Source organism: Anarhichas minor, unplaced genomic scaffold, assembly GCF_050575085.1.
Source record: "Anarhichas minor isolate MPS153535 unplaced genomic scaffold, ASM5057508v1 ptg000007l, whole genome shotgun sequence".
Classification (NCBI taxonomy): domain Eukaryota; kingdom Metazoa; phylum Chordata; class Actinopteri; order Perciformes; family Anarhichadidae; genus Anarhichas; species Anarhichas minor.
Genome location: NW_027466453.1, coordinates 508,451 through 532,279, shown reverse-complemented (window position 1 = coordinate 532,279; position 23,829 = coordinate 508,451). Strand labels below are relative to the sequence as shown.

General features: G+C 41.8%; 1 protein-coding gene and 1 long non-coding RNA gene across 2 annotated transcripts in view; one reads left to right on the top strand and one right to left on the bottom strand.

Moving 5' to 3' along the window:
• LOC142938635 (uncharacterized) overlaps positions 1-23,829 on the bottom strand; it is a 366,584-nt gene that overhangs the window by 244,376 nt on the left and 98,379 nt on the right. The window lies entirely within an intron of this gene.
• hao1 (hydroxyacid oxidase (glycolate oxidase) 1) lies at positions 3,293-10,941 on the top strand. The gene is made up of 8 exons (XM_076080017.1): positions 3,293-3,429; positions 6,733-6,884; positions 7,230-7,494; positions 7,662-7,834; positions 8,145-8,236; positions 9,819-9,977; positions 10,269-10,338; positions 10,707-10,941. Exons 1-8 carry the CDS (start codon positions 3,293-3,295, stop codon positions 10,772-10,774), a joined length of 1,116 nt encoding a protein of 371 aa, XP_075936132.1. The 3' UTR covers positions 10,775-10,941.

Sequence of the window (23,829 nt, the reverse complement as noted above, 5' to 3'; positions counted from 1 at the left end):
AGATGTAGGCTCATTTTCTCATAGACTTCTATACTATCAGAGGAGTCGCCCCCTGATGGACAGTAGAGAGAATACAAGTTTACAGCATGGTCGATACCGGAGGATGATGCTTGGTATTGACCGAAATAACTAAATAGCAGTGGTGGGCCGTCAGGGCCTGCAAGGCCTTCTCTGCTGGCCTAAACAGAATCACAAAGTTATAGCTATTTTATAATTTAATAATTGTTCTTAAATACACCATGTATTATAATTTATAAACATATTTTTCCCATTATCTTATTTTCTCATTGCACAGCTACTGTCTTCCCCAGTTGCTCTGCTTCCAGTGCAGCTTGTTTTAAGTAGAGCTTTTATCCAATCAGATTTCACCTCTGTGTCTCTAGGTAAGAAGAGAGACCCGAGGCCTGCAGACTCGCATGTGAATCCCTTTGCACTTTAAGTGAATGGGGACGATATTGTTGATTGTCATAGTGTTCAACAAATCAGATCTTTAGTTTGACATGTCAGAGCCTGCTAGCTGGCCTACAAGTACGTCAGCATTACGTGCAGCTCAGTTTCCAGGTGCAGCGCTGTAGTGAGGTGCAGAGTGCGCTGTGATTGGTCAGTGGGTGAGCACGTGACTATCGTGAAACAATCACGTGATGCAGCTCAGCCAATCAAATATGGGTATTCTGACAAGTTTCCTGACTCCAGTGAGATGTACACACACCATGACACGGGGCTGAGACGAGGAAAGAGGAAGCAGAGCAATTCGTTTCCCATATCAGTTGTGAAAGTAAAATCATAAAACGGACTTCAATAGAGAAGAATGGGTCACGGCTTGTCATTAAGGGGTGTTGATGGACCCCGCAGCCAGACCAGTTGAGAACCACTGTCCTACCTGAGCGAAGAAAACAATATATTTCCCTCAATTTAAGCTTCTGCATTTTCCAAATGCACTAGTATTATTCAAACATATTGTTCGGTTCGTAAGCCTCGTACCGAACGGTTTAATACGAATACGTAAATAGTTACAGTCCTAGAAATGAATAATAACCGTAGCTATGGCACCATCATGTGGATATAAGGTGGTATTTCAGCTGCAGGACAGCAGTGAAGGCCCAGGTATAAAATGCACGGCACGCCACTGATAAATAGAATACTTCAGGTAAGACAAATGGTTACTGGGCTAAAAGGTATCAATGGAAGTACTCTGTCGCTAACACTTTAATCACATGTTCTCTTTGGCAGCCCACTTCTGGAGCCAGACCTGGGAGGGGAGCTCGCTGGCGAGTGCCAAAAATGTTTCATTGAGCTGGTGCCCTGTGGGCCCACCATTCTCATGGAGAGGCATTGGAGTCAGGTGCAATGTTCGCCGGCCTGCAGGCAACATCGGGGTGCTATGCGTGCCGACCCCTGGCATCGCAGACTGGCTCTAGGAACGTGGAATGTCACCTCTCTGGCCGGGAAGGAACCGATGCGGGAGATGAAGCAGTACCAACTGGATATAATTCGACTCACCTCCACACATAGCCCTGGTTCTGGAACCAAACTCCTAGAGAGGGGCCTGGACTCTATCCTTTTCCGGAGTTGCCCAAGGTGAGAGGCGCTGGGTGGGTGATGGCATATTCATGAGCCCCCATCTGAGCGCTGCTGTGGTAGAGTTTTCCATCGGGAACGAGAGGGTAGCCTCTATGCAACTGCAAGTCACTTTGTGCTTATGCACCAAACTTCAGAGTACCCGGCCTTCTTGGTGTCTCTGGGTGGCGTTCTGTAAATGACGCCAACTGGGGACTCTATATTTCTGCCGGGTGACTCCAACGCTCATGTGGGTAACAATGGACAAACATGTAGGGGGTTTATTGGGAGGAACGGCCTGCCTGATCAGAACCCAAGTGATGCTTTGTTTTTGGATTTTTGTGCTAGACATGGATTGGCCATAACAAACACCATGTTGGACTATTCAAAAGCGGTTCTAAAGTGGACTTGGTATCAGAACACCTCAGGCCAAAGATCTATGATCAACTTTGTGGTCGTCTTGGACACTCCGGTGAAGAGAGGAGCAGAGCTGTCACCTGATCAGGATTGAGTTGGATCAGATGATGGTGGAGGCTGCTGGAAAAGATCTGGTAAAAAGGGAAAGCAGGGCTTAATTCAGGCTGTATTCAGAAGAGGCAAACTGTTGACCCAAACTGGGGATTCTGTCATCCCTAGGCCTGGCAGACGTTGCTGAGGTAGTCAAAAGGCTCATCGGCGGCAAGGCACCAGGGATGGATGAGATTCACCCTGAGAGAAAGCTCTGGGTCCTGGGGGATGGCCCATCCAGTCTGCATGTGTTTTGTGGCTTTGGAGAAGGCCTATGGCCGTGTCCCTTGGGGAGTTCTTTGGGGTCTACTGCGGGAATACAGGGTATCAGGGTCGTTGCTACGAGCCATCCAGTCCATGTATGTCCAAAGTGAGAGCTGTGTCTGTCTGCTCATCATAAAGTCAAACAGGTTTCTCTTCTGGAAAATGGTGGATTGCACCCTCCAGTTTGGGAGTGAGTCACTGCCCCAAGCAAGGAAGTTCAACTATCTTGATGTTGTTTAAGAGTGAAGGTAAAATGGAGCGTGAGATGGACATGTGGTTCAGTGCTGAGATGGGATGAGGAAGCTCGGAGTAGAGCTGACCCTGCTCACCCTGCTGCCTCTGCTCTGGCCCCGGGTAAGCAGAAGACAATGGATTGATGGTATTGTGGTTTACAGTGAACATGTAACTGAATCTGATAAATGTATGCACAGTTAGGGTGGTATAGTTGTATAACATTATACGTGCTGCATAATGCTGCATCTTAACGTAGCTGAATATTATTTATTATATTTTTTAGAGCTTTTAGAAAGTTTGCAAATAAAAGTATAAAATGATACATATAAAGTCATTATTATTGCGAATGAACTGATATGGCCTCTTTCTAATTGTCTGTTGTGTTAGATTAAATTGTGTCTACATACAGAGGATTCACAGTTCACCAGTCAGCACTATCTCATAACCTAGTAACAGTCCAAACGCACACATTATAAAAAGGTCCAGGTGGCTCAGAGTCATTACCATGATGCCCACACCACTCTCTGTTTGTTTGGGATCGAAGCTTTTATCTTGTGTACACATGAGCAGGCCGAACAGGAACCCCCTCACAAGTCATGATGGAGAAGAAGGGGCTCAGGGCTGATGAAGCATCCAGCTAGTTAATCATTACAGCAGCTCTCACCACACTGTGTGTCAGAGGGGACAGACAGTGAGCCGCCTCAGTGACTTGGTGCTTGAGTGGACAACAATGTCGGTGCAGCGTGTGTGTGTGGCCGACTTTGAAGAAGAAGCCAAGAAAGTTCTTCCTAAAGCTGTGTATGACTACTACCGCTCAGGAGCTGATGAGCAAACCACGCTGGCTGACAATGTCGCTGCCTTTAACAGGTACGCGCACACACACACACACACACACACACACACACACACACACACACAAACACACAATAGATTTATGTTGGACACAAGTTGCACCAAAGCTACGAGCAGCATTGGGCCTCTATGCACAAATCTGTGTTCAAACCGTGTGTACGCACTAATCTGGGATTTATCAATCTTTTCTTATATGCTGTTAATCTGCAAACAAATGTGGAACTGCCGGTGCATGTGCACATATGATGAAGGCCCGGCCGGCTGTCTTAATGTAAACACACACATGTAACTAAATGCTTCTGATATTAAAACGGCATTTATTAAAAATGCTTTAATAGACAACAACATTGAAAACCATTCATTTACTAATGCATTGGCCAAATGTATTAAATAACTATGAATTTGATGTCCTTTCATCAGTTATTGTCAAAATTAAAATATGTATTTCGATGCTCTTCTATTGAAGCTTTGAATGCTTGTAGTCATATGGTTTGATGTTATTGTGGTTATATAAATAAAAAATGAATGAGTAGTTTATGGTGCTGTTAGATTAGACAGTGTGCCGGCAAACGGGAGAGCCAACCGATTTTTTACTGCTTTGAAAATGTTGTTTATGAAAGGCTAAATGTCAAGGCTAATACAATTATGAAATTAATTACCTATGGATGAAAGTTTTGTTGGATGTCCTCTCTTTCACCTTCATTTCTTCGACATATCATACTTATCTTTGTCCAATAATTTCAGCGAGGATGACATCTCAGGCTGACAAATTAGATTGTCCTCATCTCCACCTGTTTCCTTCTTTTTTTATGGTTATTCTTTTTTTCACATAAACTTCAATAACAAACCGTTTTTTTTTCTTTACCTGAGTAACAGTCCATGTCTCCGGGACACAACATTCAACTGGCGACTGTGGAGCAGGGCCGCCCCTCAATTAGAGGATCACCGGCTCCGCTAGTCACTCAACCTCAAACTGCTCCCCAAAGCTGCCTCCTGTGTGTGAATGGTTAGATAGTTATGGGCAGGTGACACCTTGCATGGTAGCCTCTGTCATCAGTGTGTAATTGGGTGTGAATGGGTGTGAATGGGTGAATCCATTCAGCATTTACTGCCTCACAGCTCCAGACTCGTTAAAGACTCGTTAAAGTCTTTAAAGTTCAAAGTAAAGCAACTCTTTACAGTCAGACTCATCACATGTCTCAACGCTACAGCTTGATTCATTCACCCAAATAGTTTAAGAAGCCTGAATTAAATAAATAAATTGATGATATAATGCATCATTACATACAAATAATTCAGTATTTGTGCCCATTGGCAGTTTATTCACCATCAGTTATGGTAAAGTAGCAGAAATATGACTTTATAACAGTCATTGATTATGTTCATTATTTAGAATATTAGTTGTATTTATTTAAATGATCTCTCCGTAAATGAATTGTTGGAGCAAACATGTTTGAAGGTGAACTGTCTCTGTTTCCCGCTCTCGACTTCCTTGACTCAATTTTCATTTTTAAGTCAGATAATAGAACAAGCTGATGTTTTGGTGCACGTGTTCGTTCAATGCGACCATAACACAGACAAAGCGTTGACCACGTTTAGGCAGCATCGGCTGTGAACAACATGTAGCAGAATACATGAACACAAGTAGACCGATGAGATTATTAATACTGCTAAACTGACATTGTTCATTATACAACGTGAACAATAGCACATGAATTCTACTTCGTGCACGGACCTTGGTGCTGATCAGGTAGCAGGCACGAGCCCGTCCATTATTCTGGTTGAGTAACATAGTGGTTTGTCAGTGCGCAAATGTCATGAATCCGATGGCAATTTTGCGCGTGCACTTATTTTATAAGCAAGGTAAGAACATTTCAACCATTAGTGAATGTGGCCCAATGTGCCTCAGACTCTGAAGTCAGAGCAGAAACCTTCAGAACTGTCACTATTACTACTGTGTGTCATCTGCGAAGCCCTGAGCACCAATCACAGTCGGCCTGATGGAACAGCAGACAACTAAGTGGTGGAATTCATTCATGTCTTAAAACACCTGTGTTTCAAAACAAGTCTTCTGTTTACTTATCGTTTGGCTTTCAGCTGTGAACATGTGGCTTCCTCTGTGACTTTGTCTGCATCAAGTCATGTATTCTGCTCTAGTTCAACATGTGATTATATGACACCATTCCCTTTTTGTAGAACGTGTCTTTGTTGCTGTAAGCAGCCGTCACGCTGCTGCAGAGCTGTTCCTGTAGTTATTATTTGTGTATTCATACATCAATATTAACTTTATGCATTTGCTTACATTAGGAATAGTTTGCATGTTTTCAAGTGGGGTTGTATGAGGTATCCATAGTCACATTTGGGAAAACAGACAGGAGTACCAGCATGGAAGTAAAGCAATGCGCTGCAGTGGACGGAGGCAGCAGCAAAGCATTAACAAAGTATAGTTTAAGACACCCACATGTCTAACAGGTTATAACAGGTTAACAGTATCTGCCACATACAAGTGTACGTCCTCTGAAAGCTGGGAACCTGTAGATTATTAGAGGTGCAGCTCAGCAGTGTGTGTCAAGTTCTTCTATAGTCATAAATCAGGAATAAGAAATTATACATTTTTCAATTAATCAAATAAATTGTGAACATGAAGATGAAAGTATATAATGCCTCATGTGTCGGCATCTGTGTGTACCTGCCTTAAGCACCATTAAGAATGGATTACCTTTTATAACTTGGTTAAGTTTTTATCCAGTTTATCGCCTCCTTTCTTCTGAAACATTCTTTACAGTTCGGTGGGTTTTAGTTGTGTCTTTGAAACGGATAAAGGATTTCAGCCATCGGACTTGGATTTTAAGTTGCTTTTAATTAAGAACTCTTTCTCGGTCCGACAGTCAATAGCATGTGTAACATGTAAACAGGACCACGCAGTGTAGACAGTACATGCAAAACAATACTATACGTATTCACTACCCACATTTGTAGGATAGTTAGATATGGAAATACAACAGTGCTAGTCAACCCAGGTTCTCATCCACATCACACCGGATGTCCTTTAATACTTTTGGGGAATAATCTTTTTGATGCTTGATTAATAGCTGAGACATCCTCTCCAGATGTATGTCCAAACATTACGTATATTATACGTGGCTGCTGCTCAGTCAGTATTCTGCACGACTCCTCCCCTTTCCTCACATGGCTCAAGTCGGTCATTGAGGTCATGAAAAAATTAAAAAGAGCACTCAGTGTTTCATGTCCCAATTAGGAGTCTTTTTTTTCTTTTTAGTTGTTTTATGTCTTGAATGTAAGTTTAACATTTTGCAGGTGGCGTCTTGTCCCCCGGGTGTTGAGGGATGTGTCCACAGTGGATCTTTCTGTCTCTGTGCTGGGCCACAAGCTTAGCATGCCTGTCTGTGTGGCAGCCACAGCAATGCAGAGGATGGCTCATCCTGAGGGAGAGACAGCTACAGCAAGAGGTACACACACACACATACACACACACACACACACACACACACACACACACTGGGAATAATAATAATAATAATAATACATCAATTTTATATAGCGCTTTTCAAAATACCCAAAGACGCTTACATACATGTAACTTGGAAATATAGTGTTATGGCTGGCTCAACAGCAATATATATATGTGTGTGTGTGTGTGTGTGTGTGTGTGTGTGTGTGTGTTGACTATGTATACCAATATGCAAATTCAGATATCAGATCATTATCGGGAAGGAACAAACGTAATCGCAACATCTGTGATGTATAGGTGTGAGGCTCATTCCAATAGGCAGTAACCCTATGTGTCTACTCAGCATGCCGAGCAGTGGGGACAGGGATGATGCTGAGCTCCTGGGCCACCTCCACTATAGAGGAAGTGATGTCAGCAATGACAACCTCAGTAGGCGGCGTCATGTGGCTGCAGCTATACATCTATAAAGACCGAGAACTCACACTATCCTTGGTCCGCCGGGCAGAAGAGGCGGGCTATAAGGCTATCTTTGTTACTGTGGATACGCCGTACCTGGGAAGGAGATTGGATGACATGCGCAACCGCTTCAAACTGCCCCCACACCTGAGGTAGGAACCAAACTACAGAAATAACAGAGCAAAATGTAATCACTTCCCAAATTCCACCATGGAGACCACAAAGTGTGTCCCGTAGTAACTGGGGTGTGTGTGTGTGTGTGTGTGTGTGTGTGTGTGTGTGTGTGTGTGTGTGTGTGTGTGTGTGTGTGTGTCCTCAGCATGTCCAACTTCTCATCAGCCTCCATGGCGTTCTCTGAGGGAAACTATGGCAATGACAGCGGTTTGGCTGTTTATGTTGCCAAGGCAATAGACCCCTCTCTTTGTTGGGATGACATCACATGGATAAAAAAACATACGTACCTACCAGTGATTGTGAAAGGGATAGTTAATGGTATATTAACACACACACACACACACACACACACACACACACACACACACACACACACACACACACACACACACGCACATTTTTATGTGATTCTTAAAATCTCTGATTTCATTTGGAAAGATGACTTTGATTTGCTTTTACAGCCTGAACTCGTGTTTTTGTCTTTCTGGAACTAAGAAAAGCTTAGTGTGGCATCGGGATCTTACTTCTAGCCAACTACTAGCGATGCAAATACGCAATCAATCAACTGTTTTTCGTTGTTGTCTGGTTCAAGGCGAACTTCCTCTGCAGTGTTTGTGTGTGTCGTCAGGTGAGGACGCCGCCCAGGCTGTGATCTATGGCGTCGATGGCATCCTGGTGTCCAATCACGGAGCTCGACAACTGGATGGGGTTCCTGCCACGGTGTGTGTGTGTGTGTGTGTGTGCGTGAGAATTGTTGTGTTATTAAAATACCAGGTACAAGAGTGTCATCCATCTCTGATATGATGGAACTTTTTACAGTCCAGACAATCAAACATGATCTTCTAATAATGCTGTATATAACATCATCTCAATCCGGACCTTTCTGCACAGTAATGCTGTAGACTTCCATCCATCCATTGTCCTCGCGGTCCCAGCTGACAGTGCTCTCAGGTGACAGTAGCCACTAAAGCAAAGTGCAGCCGCCTTAGACTTACAATATACTTAAACATGGAACCTAAACTAGTCTAACCAACTAGATACTAACTGGTGTCATAACGGTATGGAGTTATTCCATACATTTCTCAGCCTTTCTGAGTCATGTTTCCATTCAATTGTCAATTGAATTTTAAGTGAACTTCTAAAATGTCACAAAAAAGGTGTAACATCGAACTCATGAACAATAACCAAGAGAGAGGAATTTGTTTCAATTGGGCAATATTTAATTGTTCTTTCATGTTAGCTAATGGCCATGTTTCATGCTGTCGGAGACAAAGACACATAGAGGGAATAACCGGGAAGAAACCGCTGATCAGTCAACGTTCGCCATGTCAGCATTTATCCAAATGTATTAAGCAACACCGTTTCCATACCCCATTTAGCGCATCAACTCTTTCTCAACAAAGGCAAACACCACCACAAGCCGGCATAAAAAGTCTTTAGCGCAATTTCAGAATGTTTATGGAATTTAGGGTCTATTGTCACACGGCACAGCAACCCTACACCGCTCCAGTATTTTCTTTTTACCACATTGTCAGGCGGCACATGAAGTAAACCACTGGTCGAGGGCCACTTCTGTAAGTGGCAGAACCTCAAAGCATGGAACACAGAGCGATCCATGTAAGAAAGTTCAGCTTTACTCAATTCAAAGGCCGGCGGGGCGGGGTTTGCCGGCAGACAAACAGGCAAACAGGCAAACAATCGCAAAGTCCAAAAGATATGTATTGATTTTTGTTATCACAGTTTTTAGATGGAGCAAAGCTTGATTTGCCTTTGAATCCACACGCTCTACTGAGTTGACTGATTCTACGAGCATCATGACATGACACAGCGGTATCTCACTCCATCGACGGCATGTCTTCTCAATATCACCTGACATCGTAGTTTGTTGGTTTTCATTTTGCTCTGCTCCACTCTCAAAACAATGGCAAAACCAATATGTTGACATGGCTACCCACCAGTGTCGACCTAAAACGACGTTACATTCAGGCGGATACGGTCTCTAGTGATTGGTTAGGGCATCGCTCTCCCCTCTGGAAATTGGTGAGTGGAGGCTGAAGATGAAAACAGAGAATAATGAGTGGACAAATCTGTCTGATATGCCATGGATACACAGACCCAACTTGTAAGAGGTTTATGTTTTTCATGGGCAATAAAATATATGAACTAAAATGTGTGTGTGTGTGTGTGTGTGTGTGTGTGTGTGTGTGTGTGTGTGTGTGTGTGTGTGTGTGTGTGTGTGTGTGTGTGTGTGTGTGTGTGTGTGTGTGTGTGTGTGTGTGTGTGTGTGCGTGTGTGCGTGTAGCTAGATGTGTTGGAGGAGGTGGTGCAGGCAGTGCAGGGTCGCTGCGATGTCTACATGGACGGAGGAGTGCGGCGAGGGACAGACGTCCTGAAGGCCTTGGCTCTGGGAGCAAAGGCTGTCTTCATCGGCCGCCCCGTGCTGTGGGGCCTCGCCTGTCAGGTGAAGCACCACACTTGTTAATATGTGGAGGACTCAAACTGAACGCTTCGGACTTTGGAAAAATTGAATTTACATTTGCATTTATTGAATCATTTTGGTTATGTTTTTGGAAAGTCGGCAGCATGTAACAAAACAAGGACGGTTATTGTTAAAAAAGATCTCAGGCTATCTAAATATAATTTACAAAACAAAACTCGAATGTGACACGCAACTAAGCAAACATGTGTGTGTGTGTGTGTGTGTGTGTGTGTGTGTGCGTGTGTGTGCGTGTGTGTGTGTGTGTGTGTCCAGGGGGAACAAGGAGTTACAGAGATTCTGGAACTTCTAAAAGACGAGCTGCGACTGGCTATGGCCCTATCAGGTACTACATAAATACACACACACACAGGGCACCTGCTTTGTGGAAACACCAAAGACTATATAAAGGTGGACGTAGCCACCGTGACCTTACTAATTGGTTTATGGATGACCATTTTCATAAGTTTAAGCCTTAATGTAATTGAAACCATACAGTTGTCACCAACAGGGGAATTAGCTATAGAGACCAAAGCTGTTTAGTTTTGTACCGGGTTGGAAACATGTTTTTTTCTACTGGTAAGTTGGGCATTTTAACATGGGTGTGCATGAGGATTGACTCTCTCTCTCTCTCTCTCTCTCTCGCTCGTGTGTGTGTGTGTGTGTGTGTGTGTGTGTGTGTGTGTGTGTGTGTGTGAGCATGTGAGCATGTAGGTTGTCGCTCTGTATCTGAGGTGAGCCGGTCCCTGGTCAGGAGAGCAGACTTCACCTCCAGGATGTGAGAGAAGAATCTGCTGCAGGATTCACAAGACAATCCATTCGTGATGAATCACTGGTCATTTATTTGTCAAATTTACCATTTTGTATATTCAGACTTGTTTGTTAATTGCTACAACTTGTTCTACTGGAAAACGCACATAAATTGATCTAATGTAAAACTGAGGTGTAACACTGGCCAGTGTCTTGAAGTAAGTAAATGGAGTGGCATTAATTAAAGTCATTTTTATCAGAAAGATGTGGTCATTGAATGCGTTTTGTGTGTGTGTACCCAGGCAGATTCTCACATAGCACACACATGAGCGTGCCTCTAATGTAGTCATCGATGCCAGGTAGCTGAGTTAATGTGGGTCACACACTGTCACCACAACCACTGGTACACATGAATCCGGTGGTGGGCACTGGCCCAATATAACCATAATAGACTGTGCGGCTACGTGAGTGTATTGATCCGGCTTATTAAACAATTATAAGCACATCCTCCCTATCTTAATGTCGCATAAAAGTGAAACACAAAGTCATGGTTATTCCATTTCTTGGGCAGTAGCCCAGGTAGGTAATATAGTTAGTTGGTCAGTGGAGGTGCAGCTCACCTGGACTGCAGCCTAGGACATTTTGTTTTTGTTGTGAGGTCCGGTTGCCATTTTTGGTGGTGTATGATTGTTGTGTGAGTGTGGGATAAGATACAATTAAATATCTGTTTTACTCTGTTTTACTTGTGGTATGGTGTGGATATGAATTTGTATTTCCTATCATCAGTTTTTGAGTTCAGAAACCCACCACCAGGGGGATCATGTGCCGCCCGGCTGGCTCGAGACTCTTAATCTCAGGGTCGTGGGATCGAGCCCCACGTTGGGCGTCTACGTTTTGACAGATAGATGGCTATCAGGGGTGCCTAATACGTCGATCGCGATCGACCGGTCGATCGACTGGTAGTGCGGGTAGATCGCATGCCATTCAAAAAAAAATTTGATGTCCTCATGGCATTTGCCACTTGATTTTCTAACACACGGGTCACCACGTATGCGCGGTCAACCGCGCGAGCTACTGCAAAACTACGGCGAGCTAATTAGTTAGCCTTCCAATTTATTTCTACTAAAGAAGCTAAAGCTGCAGCGCCATGATTTGGGAAACTTCCAAAACCTCGCGTCAGAACTGGAGACTCAACGGACGGCGTGTGCGTAACTTGACAGTGCGCGCTACACAGAGCAGATTGACAAGTGTCTGTCAGAGTTTGACAAACGCTTTCGAGACTTTGCTTTACTCGAGCCAGTTGCTACACTTATGTGCTGCACATTTGGGGAAGATATTGAGGTTGATTTACTCGCATCACAAATTGCAACGCTGTTTCACCTGAACTCGTCTGGAGTGGAGGATGAGATTTGGACACTGCAAGCTGACATTCAGCTGAAGTCCAGGGCTCATGGACAGTTTTCTCACAGAGGAAAAGTACCCAAACATGAGGACATGTGATCCCTTCTTGACTGCATTATTCGGCTCTACTCATTTATGTGAGTCAGCCTTTTCCCACATGAAGAACATTAAGTCCATACACCGTTCCACCATGACTGATGATCATTTGAAGTCTGCTTGAGGCGGGCTACCAGCAGCTACTGTCCGCACGATGCAACTCTGGCCAATCCCATTCAGTGCAAGTCATCAGAGTAAGGTAATGACCAAACATGTACAGAATTGTATTGTGCCATAATATATATATATATATATATATATATATATATATATATATATATATATATATATATATTATGGCACAATACAATTCTGTACATTTATATATATATATAGAGAGAGAGATAAATAGATATTCAGCATTTTTAATGTAGGTAGATCATTTTGACTTGGTCATTTTAACAGTAGCTCGCAAGCCGAAAAAGTGTGGGCACCCCTGGGCTAGATAGATAGATTTCAGAATCAGAACCGTTTATTGCCGTGGTATGTTGCACATACAAGGATTTTGACATGACGGGAGGTGCTTAACATTAAACAATCAACAACAATCAAAAAGTGCAGTAAAGTGCACAAATGAACAGATAACAGGTGAGATGTAAGTGTAGTGTAAAAGTGTCATGTGTATTTAAATAAGTTTGGAGCTTTTTATCAGGTTATACGAGGAGAGCAGTGTTTCCTGGCTTAATGTAATATATTTGGTCTTTCATTGATTTATTTGTGTATGTGTGAGAGAATTATGGTAAGGTCGACCAGGTAATAAAATATCACTCATTATAGCTTCATTGAGCTGATGGACAGCAGTCAAAAGAAACTGCAGCAGAGTACTGCACAGTTCCTGCACTAAAACTATTGAAAATCACCACCAGAGGGCGACCTTTACCGCTCCATGTAGCCCGTGAGTCGAACTAATTCTTGGTTGTGAAAGCCAATCACCGTTCAGTCTGTAACCACAAATCAACCAGGAAGTGTCCGCTGCGGCCAATCGGTGCTCGTATCGCAACCAAGAATCGACCAAGAATCGACCAAGAATCGACCAAGAATCGACCAATCGGCGTCTTCGAGCTCGCGAACACTCACGATGAATGACGAGAACGACCGAAGACGATTGTTTTCGTCTCTCCGACATTTGGAAAGTTCTTACGGAGGATGAAGAGAACGGCCGTCGGATTCTTTTGACCGATAGATGGCTAGATAGATAGATTTCAGAATCAGAATCAGAACCGTTTATTGCCGTGGTATGTTGCACATAACGGAAGGTGCTTAACATTAAACAATCAACAACAATCAACACAGTGCAAAAAGTAGAAACATATTACAATTTACAGTCAAATATAGTGAAATCTAAAATAAAGTGCACAAACGAACAGATAACAGGACTATAACAAGTGAGTGTAGTGTAAAAGTGTATTTAAATAAGTTTGGAGCTTTCTTATCAGGTCATATGAGGAGAGCAGTGTTTCCTGGCTTAATGTAATTAGATATCACTCATTGTTGGATAGTTTGATCGAGCTGATGGACAGTAGATTCACCGCCCGGCTAGCTCAGTCGGTAGAGCATCACGTTGGGCTGCAGTGTTTTGACCGATTGACGGAATCATGAATTAATTGATAAATAGAACCAATTCCAATCGCTACACTCGTGGACTTTGATGCGCATTCTCGCAATAGCTTTATAATTGTCCCACTGTCAGATCATTTAGTGTTTGAGGGCTCTTTTGCAGACATTTTCCGTCCTTTATGAACACTTTCTGTAAGTCCGCATTTCTGCACACTTTGCCTGAATCTGATTCATTAACCATTTCTAACCATTCCTTGAAGAAATTCAAATCAGGGATTATTATTATTATTTAAAATGATTTAAAACAGCACAAAAAAATAATGAAGTCAGTCCTTCAGTAGCCCTTTTTTTGGTTTGTTAAAAAAACATGCAAGGAAGTACCTTGGGGTGTAAAGATTAACTGATAAATGTTGTAAAATCAATTCAAGAGTCTTTGATACAGCTACATCAATACAATACAAATCCGACATACATTGTGAGGGAAACCGTTCAAAAACGGATTTGTCCGTCATTAACCAATACAGGCAGAAATAGCCCCACTTGAGCCTATTTTTACGTATTATCTGTGTGTATGAGCTGTCTCTCTTTCTGCCCACAAAGACGGACGTGGCGAGACCTCTCCGATGCATACAGACAGGAACGGACTAGCCAGCACGTCATGCAAGCAGGCAGTAACTAGTGAGGAGCTAGCTAGGTAACAAGCTATGTTGCTATGTATGCTATGTCTCACAATAATAAATAGGATTAAATCGCACCAGGTGATCGTTTTGTATGAGGGAGGCTAACAAGCGTTTTGGCTCCCTTCTGTGGCTTGTTGGCTAAACGTTAGCAAGTCCTTAGTGTCCCGCTGCTAGAATCTCCTCTGAGTACTCGTGTCCCGTTGCTACACTAATATAGCAGCTTAGCTGGATACAGATATTGGCAAGTCTATGTAACACAAGTTTTCTTTTTTTTCATAGTTTTTGGGCCATTGTCAGTGGATGCAGTGAAATAACACTCCTCTGTGCATCAAGTGTATCCTGTAGATCCTGTAGGTTTGTGTTTGGTTCACACCAAACACAAACTTTTAGCATGGCAAGATTTCATTCAAAATCAATGCAGAGATGTGAATAGACGTGAATTTGCTTGAGTGGGAAATTTGCATGAGATTCTGGTGAGATGGTGAAATAAAGCTGTCTGTGGGCACCGGTGGGCACCCGGAACTGTACGATAACTTATATTCATACAGAGATCGGACAAAATGATGTGTATTATTGTATGTGCATGAAACAAAAACTGTGTTTACAATAACGTTGGGACCATATTTATGCTTTGTCATGTCCTCATAAAACGAGCGGCTGTTACTAATATTAACTCCAGATTTAGGAAAAACGATAAACGAAAAATGATAAAACTAGGGAGGAAACACACACAACACACATTGGCTTGCCTCGCCTGTTACAAAAATGAAAAAAACTGGCTCAAAATGGAGAGGTTGATTCAGATGTAACGTTAGCTACAGAACACTACTGTACACCTAAAGCCATAACCCCGTTGACCCACGATCACACCACTGATCTCCGTCATTGCATCTTTAATCATTGCAGTTGTTAACGATACCCCTGGTACAAATGTAACGGTTTTCTTTACCTCTAGCTTGATCCGGTCTGTTTGTATTGCGTCTTGCTCGTAGAATGACAGTAGCTTGTGAATCAGCACACAGGACAAAGGTGGCTAACTTTCAAAACAGCTCCAGTGACAGCCTTTACAAATCAGGAGTGTTTTTATCTTGATGTTAATTCGCAGGTCAATATATTGTTTGGAACTGTTTTTTTTTGTCATGAATACTTTTACACAGAACGCAAATATTACGAGTAGAAAAAGCAACATGCTTAGTTTTTCTGTGCTTTACGGAGCCTTCTGTGCTGGTGTGTGCTATGTGCCTGATGTGCCTCTTCCCTTTTTGGATAAGATAACAAAACTGTAACCTAAAAAGTTGTTCATTAACCCAATCACCCAGGATCTATGAAATGTTGAACCCATAGATAGAGCAAAGATTGACGTTACTGTCCATGAACGTCTTACTTGACTCACACTAGCTCTTTCTCACTCACACATACACACCTCAACCGGCACATTGTACATTAAACAGCCACGATTAAGGTGACAAACGTGTGATGGTAGGGTTATACGATTAAACATTAGGATTAACCAGTGAACGAGGGTGACTTCGTTCTTTAAAGCTCCGTGGGGCAAACATTAACGTTACCAAGCTAACAGTTAGCTAACATTAACTAGCCAGTAAATTTCATCCGATATCTACGTGGCACATGATATGGGGCACATGTTATGACATTCTAATGTTGGCATGACTGGATAGTGCAAATTAAAACCTACAGTAGTGGACAAAACTAACTTATCTCATGAACATACACATTCTGTAAATCCATACCCATTCGGGTGGTACCAAGTTATAAGGTTTAGCATCCTTTTTTTTTTTTATCCTGGTGACTTCAACTTCTTCAAGCCCCACTTTTACATGTTCAGCTTTGTTATTCATGTAAAAAGTAAATAGAGCTGAACAGTGACTACCACTAACCATGAATGGCTATGGTTAGCGTAACAAATTCATATATTCTCTACATTGGTGTTTGAGAAATTTGGTACAGAGTTTTAAGCAAAGAACTAAGCCTACAACACAAGATGAATCATGACCACTAAACAATACGGAGCAAATACAATTTGGACATCAGTAATCCAGAAGTACATTTCTTACTGGCTCATAACATGGCAAGAAAAAGACTGACATTGTTTCATTTCTGTTTTATTTAAAATATGTTCTTTGTTTGTCTTGGGACCAACAAAGAACATATTCACGGATGCCACAGGACCAACAAACGCTGTTGAGGAGAGGAAAAAAGGACAATTGGACACTAAAATAATCATCAAATTAATATATATATTGTGGCAATAAAACAAACAAAGGTTACTTTAAAAAGTTAGTGCTCTTACCTGTCTGAGGGTGCCCTCTGATAGGCAGATCTTGCCGACAGCCCAGATGGGTATTGCAAGCACAGAGGAGAGGGCCATGGCCCAGCCAAGACAGTAGGCCCAGTTTGGGTACACATAGCCAGTGCTGGATGTCAGGGGCTGGTAGTCCACAAAGAAGTAGATGAAGCAAACCTTGACACAAAAGCAGAGGAACAGGAGTCTCGATACAAATTTGATAACAAAAATAATATGATTGGTGTTTTTTCTCAAACAACCTTTGAATAAGCATATTTTCATCAAGCGTTCCAAAAACAGCTCTCCTCTAATGGAATAACTTGTGTTAGGACTTCTCTGGAGCTCCTAAATATTTTCTGAGTTAGAACTGATTTCCTGAGCTCAGAAAATTGATAAAATGCAGTTACATCTAGTCTTAAAGGAGACACGCTGGCCCTGGAGGGACTCTTACCAGCTTCTTCTTGTTGTTGGCCTCGCCCTAATCGACACGACAGTCTTCATTTCATGTAATTTCTACTTTGTTTCTTCTCCTGCAGCTGTTAACAGCTTGTAACTTACCAGGCAGATCAGAGGGGTGAAGTAACGCCAGCTGAGTTTGAAAAGAATACACGGCCTCTGTCCTGTCATTTCTTCAACTACATCACACATCTGCTCTGCCCCTGCATGGTTATTACAGGTTTTGTTAGGAACACAGGACAGGACCTCCTGGTGTAGAAGCATGCTGCATGTCAGACTGATGGATTGGCCTGGAGCCACTTATTGAAATATGGTACGTTTGTGTATGGATCCCCATCCATACCCCCAACCAACAAAAGGCAATATCTTATTATGTTATTATTAGAATAGTCAAAAAGACAACACATCACTAAATGAATGTAAAAATTATTATAGCACTTCATACATTTACCAATCTGTTCAAAATTAAAAACTTTGAAAGTTGTAATCATCTTTTATTTTACATCTCCTTGTTTTTCCCTTTGCACCTATTTAATCATTTATATATTTACTAATTCCCCTTTTTTCATGCTCATGAAATTGAGATTGGTGTCACCAAAAATATCCGAACAATTCAAATTGGTCCAGAATTCAAATATATATATATATATATATATATATATATACTTCAAATCAGTTAGTATATATATATATATATATATATAATAAAAAGTAGTATATTATATATATTTACTAACTGATATATATTTATATATACTAACTGATTTGAAGTTAAAGGAAGAGTATAAACACTCTACCTTACTGTTGCCCTATTTAAACAGGTACATGCAACAACAAGGTGTTTAAAGACGGTATCTGTTTTCAACTGTGTAACCACACAACAATATTTTACTGTATGTTCACATAACTATTTATTTAACGATTATTTAACAATTCATCAAAAATTCAGCACCTAAAAAAGGACATTTTGTCACTATGTCAAAGGAACTCAGACATGAACTCTGATCATGGATCTGTAAAATCAATTGTGTTCAATGACAACAGCATGGTTTTATGGAGGGTTGGGTGCTGGACTATTTCTTGGCAGGGTGCAGTTAAAACGAAAACTGGCTGATTTTCAACCTTATCAGAGGTATACAGTGTGAAAAACACCTGCGGTTGTTACTGATGTTCTCTGTGTCTCTGGGGCGCAGCTGCAAAATCTGTTGTTCTTCCATATACGAGTGACGTACTTGGTATACGGAAGAACAGAATGCTACATCAGCTTTGGTAGCTAATGTAGCTATAACTATAACGTTGCCAGGCAGTGTTTCCATCTTTCCCCCTTTTTACACTACAGGAGCACCACTTCAAGCATTGGCACTAAAGGTTAACGTTGAACGCGAGTTTGGAATCGTCAAATATTAAAACCTTCTGGCTACGAGTCTCCCCCATTTGGGGGCACTCTGGCTCAGCACCCCTGAAAATATTGTTCGGAAAATAGCCTTATTGTTCGCCAGTATTGTGGATCTGTCCAGTTTTTTTTCCGGATTAAACAGCAACGTATGGGCAACACTATCATATAAGTCACTTTTTACACACTCCAAACACAACTATAGGCTACTAGTATAAGCATCTATAAAACGTGGCATCAAATCATGAAATCCTGGGCAGAAATCGGCGTCATGGCCGCGAAGCGCATCCTGTTTATGCCGAGCTGTTTCCTGTGGAAGGGGGGTCAACCCAGCTCGGGCCAGCGGTCAGACTTTCGGCCAATGGAATTTTACGCACGGGGAGACGCCGCACTCTTTGCAACTTTATTGGCTGAAACTTATGTCAATCAACACCAAATTCGACACACGCCTTCCTGAGACTCTGCCGCGTCGAAGGAGGGCTTATTCACTGAAATCGATACAGCGCCATACACACACAGGGACTGAGAATATCCTATGGCTGAGAGCCAGAGAAGGCTCTGATGATGTTAGGAATCTCAAAATGATTCCTATCATCTGTATTTGGATGTATTGAATAATATGAGTGATAAAAAAGTGAAATATATAGTTAGATAGTATATACAATTAGAATAGAGCATGAGTGAGTACAGAATTTCAAGCCAAATGCTAATTTCTCTGACCTCCTATTATGCTGGCCTGCTTCACTCAATCTAAGTCAAATGAGCTTAGATTGAGCTTTAAAATATGGGAGAATATATATTATTTGATAAACTTTAGAAAGACAAAACATTGAGACAAGACAGATTCAGTGGAAGGAGATGTTAAGTTTCGTGCAATTGACATAGACAGCAGGATGTTAACTGTTTGCTGCTATATTAATGTTCAGAATGTTAAATATAGCTCATTTGAGACCAAAGTTGCAATCCACTCAGTGGTCTCCTGTGTTTCCACAAGGTAATACATCATTCCCTGTGTTATCTGGTCCTCAGTCATTCATTCATTGTTATTGCTGTATTTATTGCATTTATTCATGGTCACAATTGTTCTTTCATCTGTTTGGTTAGTTGCGTGTGCAGCTAGCATTCCAAAACACCTTTCCTTTTTAAAGAACTCTGGGTATGAAATATGGCATTCATTGAACATGAGTCAAGAACTTTGTAGCAAGCTCCAGAATTAATAATTAATTAATTGGATAGCATTGGCAAAACGGTCAACTGGCCACCTAAATAACCACCAACAACACAACTTCTCTACTGTCATTTAGGTGTTCCCAATTTCAACCTGTCTTCAGTGCCCAGTTGTCCTCTCCTGAATCTGCCTTGACTCTCAGACCCTGTCCACATTACTCTGTTTCTCCTTGGATGCAGATTTGTCAAATAGAAACGATCTCCGTCCACACGGGAGTTTCAGCATCATTCTCGAGTTGATCTGCGTCCACATGGCAGCCTTCGAAGGCGGCCAGCACGTGACCATTAACTACACTGGGCATGCGTGACGGTGTAAACAGGAAGTGGATTGCTTGCTTAGTTAAAAAAAAAAAATATGACAGAGTAATAAAGTAGTCTTTAATAATGAAAGGTTGTATTTGATACTTAAGATCTTCCTCTAAAATCTCCCTCTATAAACTCAAACAGACACAGTTTGTGGAAAGTTTTAGAAGTTTTATTTTTCAGACGTAGTTACAGCGCTGCGGGTCTCTCACTCTCTCTCTCTCTCTCTCTCTCTCTCTCTCTCTCTCTCTCTCTCTCTCTCACATCAAATTTACTTTAACATCAACACTTACACGTAAACGTTTACTAGAATATGGGTCCATAAATGTGGTCAACACACGTCTCTCACTCTATTCTGCTCTTGCTTCGTGCAGGAAAGCTTAGCAGATCACTAACAGTAGATCCGTGAAATAAAGACCATGGAATCCATAGAAGAGTTTCAAGACTTCAGTGTGAATCTTTCTTATTTGTAAAACTGTGGAAACACAATATGAAATATGGCTTTACAAACTGTCCCTATACACATTACATGAATACAAAACAACAATCCATGATATAGCCAGCATGTAACATGTCCGCCTAGCTAGCTTCTAAGCTAATTTTAACATTACTGCCAATGGAGAAATGCTAACCGCGATTAGCATTTAATACAACACAAATGTTATACTAAACACGCGAATAGAATATATCTACGTACATCTTTTCATGCTTCATAAAGACATACTTACAGACTAAGGTCTCTCAAGGCTACCAAACGGAAGAAGTAAAACGTTAGAGCAGCATGTCTTCTCATTAGAATCTAAAAACAATGAGCTGTTCCATAGGGCTGATGCCGGTCACGCCGCTCGCTAATCACTCCAATAACAGCTGCTTCCTCCACAGAAATGCAGACTTTTACTGCACAACAGCTGCTAGCTGCTGCTAGCTGTTGTGCTAGCAGCAACATCATGTAGCTGTTGTGCTAGCAGCAACGCTTGCAATTAGTTATCCATGTTGAAATGAATCGCTGGTAGCCCAGTTTGTTTTCTTCCGGGTACGGGTCACGTGATAGTGAGTGTGACGAATCAGGGGCGGAGACGTCATGGTTGCCAAGAACCAATCCAGTAGCGAACACGGGTGTGGGCGTAATTTTTTCTAAGCACATCCGTATCCGACCGTCCACACGCAAACGCAACCCCGGAGTTCTCAAATACCTCCAACCTCGGCGGAGTTTTCAGATTCCTCTGTTTAGGGTGCTCCAAAACTCTGGCGTAGTGTGGCCGCTCAGTGTAAACGTAGCAAATACGGAGTAAAAACGGAGTAATGTGGACAGGGCCTCAGGCAGCTGTGATTTGACGAGCTAATATGCGAACACTTGGCACAGCCATCTGTTCCCAGATGCAGCTGACTCAAGCCATTTCAGTTTTATTATGCAGCTATGTTTTGTCATTAATGCCAGTCAAAATGATCAAGAAACCCTGGTACTCTTGTATACTTTTGTGTTATTAAGCCTTTTATCTTCACTTCCGAGTCTCTCATTTTTTAAAATAAGTCCTGCATAACTCCTCTTATCTACATAAACCTGAAACTTGAATTTTTTTCCAAAATATCCGGAACATTTATTTAAAAAAAAAAATTCTTTACAATAAAACACATGCTTAATGTCACTTGTGACTTTGTGATGCTGTACCTTTGAGCTAAATGCGAGCACACTAACAATACAAAGCTAAGATGATTAACAGGTAATGTTTACTTTGTATATGGTTTTTTTCTGGGGACCTAGTTTTTGAAAAGGACATATCATTGATACCATACATACAGCTTTATCTATAACTTGTGAGAAGAGCAAGTTTTGGTGTAAATAATAACTCCTGACCAGTTTTACTGCCATTTCCACCTCACCTTTCATTTTCTTTTACAGGTGAACCAGCAATTTTGAAGAGGTATACGTTTGATAAATCTCAACTTTTTTATGCATGTGTAATTGATAACATTTACACACGCAAAATACTTTATAATTGAGACCAAATACATGCATTTAGGCGTGCATTCATCAGTAAAACAAACCAAATGTATGCTAGCCTTGTATATTAGATTCAATGTTAGAATGGACTGTACTTGTATAGCGCTTTTCTTGTCTTTCCGACCACTCAAAGCTCTTTAACACTACATGTCATCATTCCCCCTAAGTGCCACCTGCCGATCAGACTATCCACATTCATATACCATAGGCAGAGCTACGGGAGTTCAGTGTCTTGCTCAAGGACACATCGACATGCGACTTGCAGAGCCGGGGATCGAACCGCCGATTCTCTGATCCTCTGATTGAAGGTCGACCCTGCTCTCCACTTAGCCACAGTCGCCCCGAAGTAGGTTATAATTATGTGATTAGATTAGAGATCAAAGATTTGCACTGCATATTTAAATGTTGAATAAAAGCAGGCGGCCCACAGCTGGGGCAGGGGCATCATGGCTACAGCCTGAGGAAATACGATGAACGCCAGCCCAGGGCCTGGGAGGACAGACGAGACATTTAGATTATTGTCCTCTCATTCTGTTACATTTTTGTGTATATTTGATCCTCATGTTAAACAGAGGCCATAGGTGTGCTTTAAAATCATACCTGATTCAACCACCATGTTAATGGGAATTCCCTGTTTATGGGCCATGAAGCCAAGAACTGCGAAGACTGCGAAGCTGGAAACAAAGCTGGTGCCACTATTGAGCACACACAACCACAGACTATCCCTGCAGAGACACACACACCCAGACACACACACACACCAGAATTGACTGGGACAATGCTGACAGAATACTCGGACAGAGACTAGGCTGTCCTACTGTTAAGGTGGAGATATACCGGCCGCCATATTGAAAATACTTGAGCCAGAACCAAGCCTCGCCCACCTGACGCAGCAAGCCGGACTGCTTTTGGTTCTGTCCTCGTTCTTATTGCCCTTAGATGTATCTCGCCCTGTAAGTTTTAGTTTTCATCTCTGAGATCTATAAAGGTAATAAAAAAAGAATAAGCAACAGATTTGAGCTACACTAATGTGAAATGTTTGAAGTAATGTGAAAAACCTATGTGGAGATACTACATAAAGGATGGATTCAAGAGTGTAGATTTTATTTCTGAAGTGTCTGGACCCAAAGATGTGACCAAAACAGATAAGCAAATACAAAAGATATTGGGAGGACTGAAAACACTTGAACTGTGTTGTGCAAAATTTCAATAACACAACTTCCACAATGTATTTGTGGGACTACTAATTGCATAGCTTACTTGTAACAGTTGTTGCTGAATTAGTTGTAGCTTCCCAGTGTGATTATGGTTCCAGATGCAACACCATAAGAGAAAAGGACTTGAGAACAAGCATCCATCCACAACCGATGAGCAGAAAACAACGTGTAATTATGTGTGTTACGACCCCTCCCTTCCACTAGGGGTCTGTGTTCTGCTTGCTGTCTCTGTTCTTTCTTTCAGGATGTGTATCATCAGCTAATGAGACACACCTGAGCCTAGTTCCAGCTTTAAAGTCTCTCGACCTGAACATTGAAGGTCTCTTCCTCTGCTGACATGGCTGCTGTTTTGTTTAGTTTGTTTCAGACATTTCCACACATCCACACATGCTGACATTACTGATTATGACTATTCATGTTTGTTTTGTTTAGTTAATGTTATCCTTTAAA

Bases quoted from the DNA above. Each gene is read 5' to 3' on its own strand.
- hao1 (XM_076080017.1), top strand. From the start codon at position 3,293: ATGTCGGTGCAGCGTGTGTGTGTGGCCGACTTTGAAGAAGAAGCCAAG. The intron at 3,430-6,732 runs GTACGCGCACAC...AACATTTTGCAG, and splicing joins AATGTCGCTGCCTTTAACAG to GTGGCGTCTTGTCCCCCGGG. The intron at 8,237-9,818 runs GTGTGTGTGTGT...GTGTGCGTGTAG, and splicing joins TGGATGGGGTTCCTGCCACG to CTAGATGTGTTGGAGGAGGT.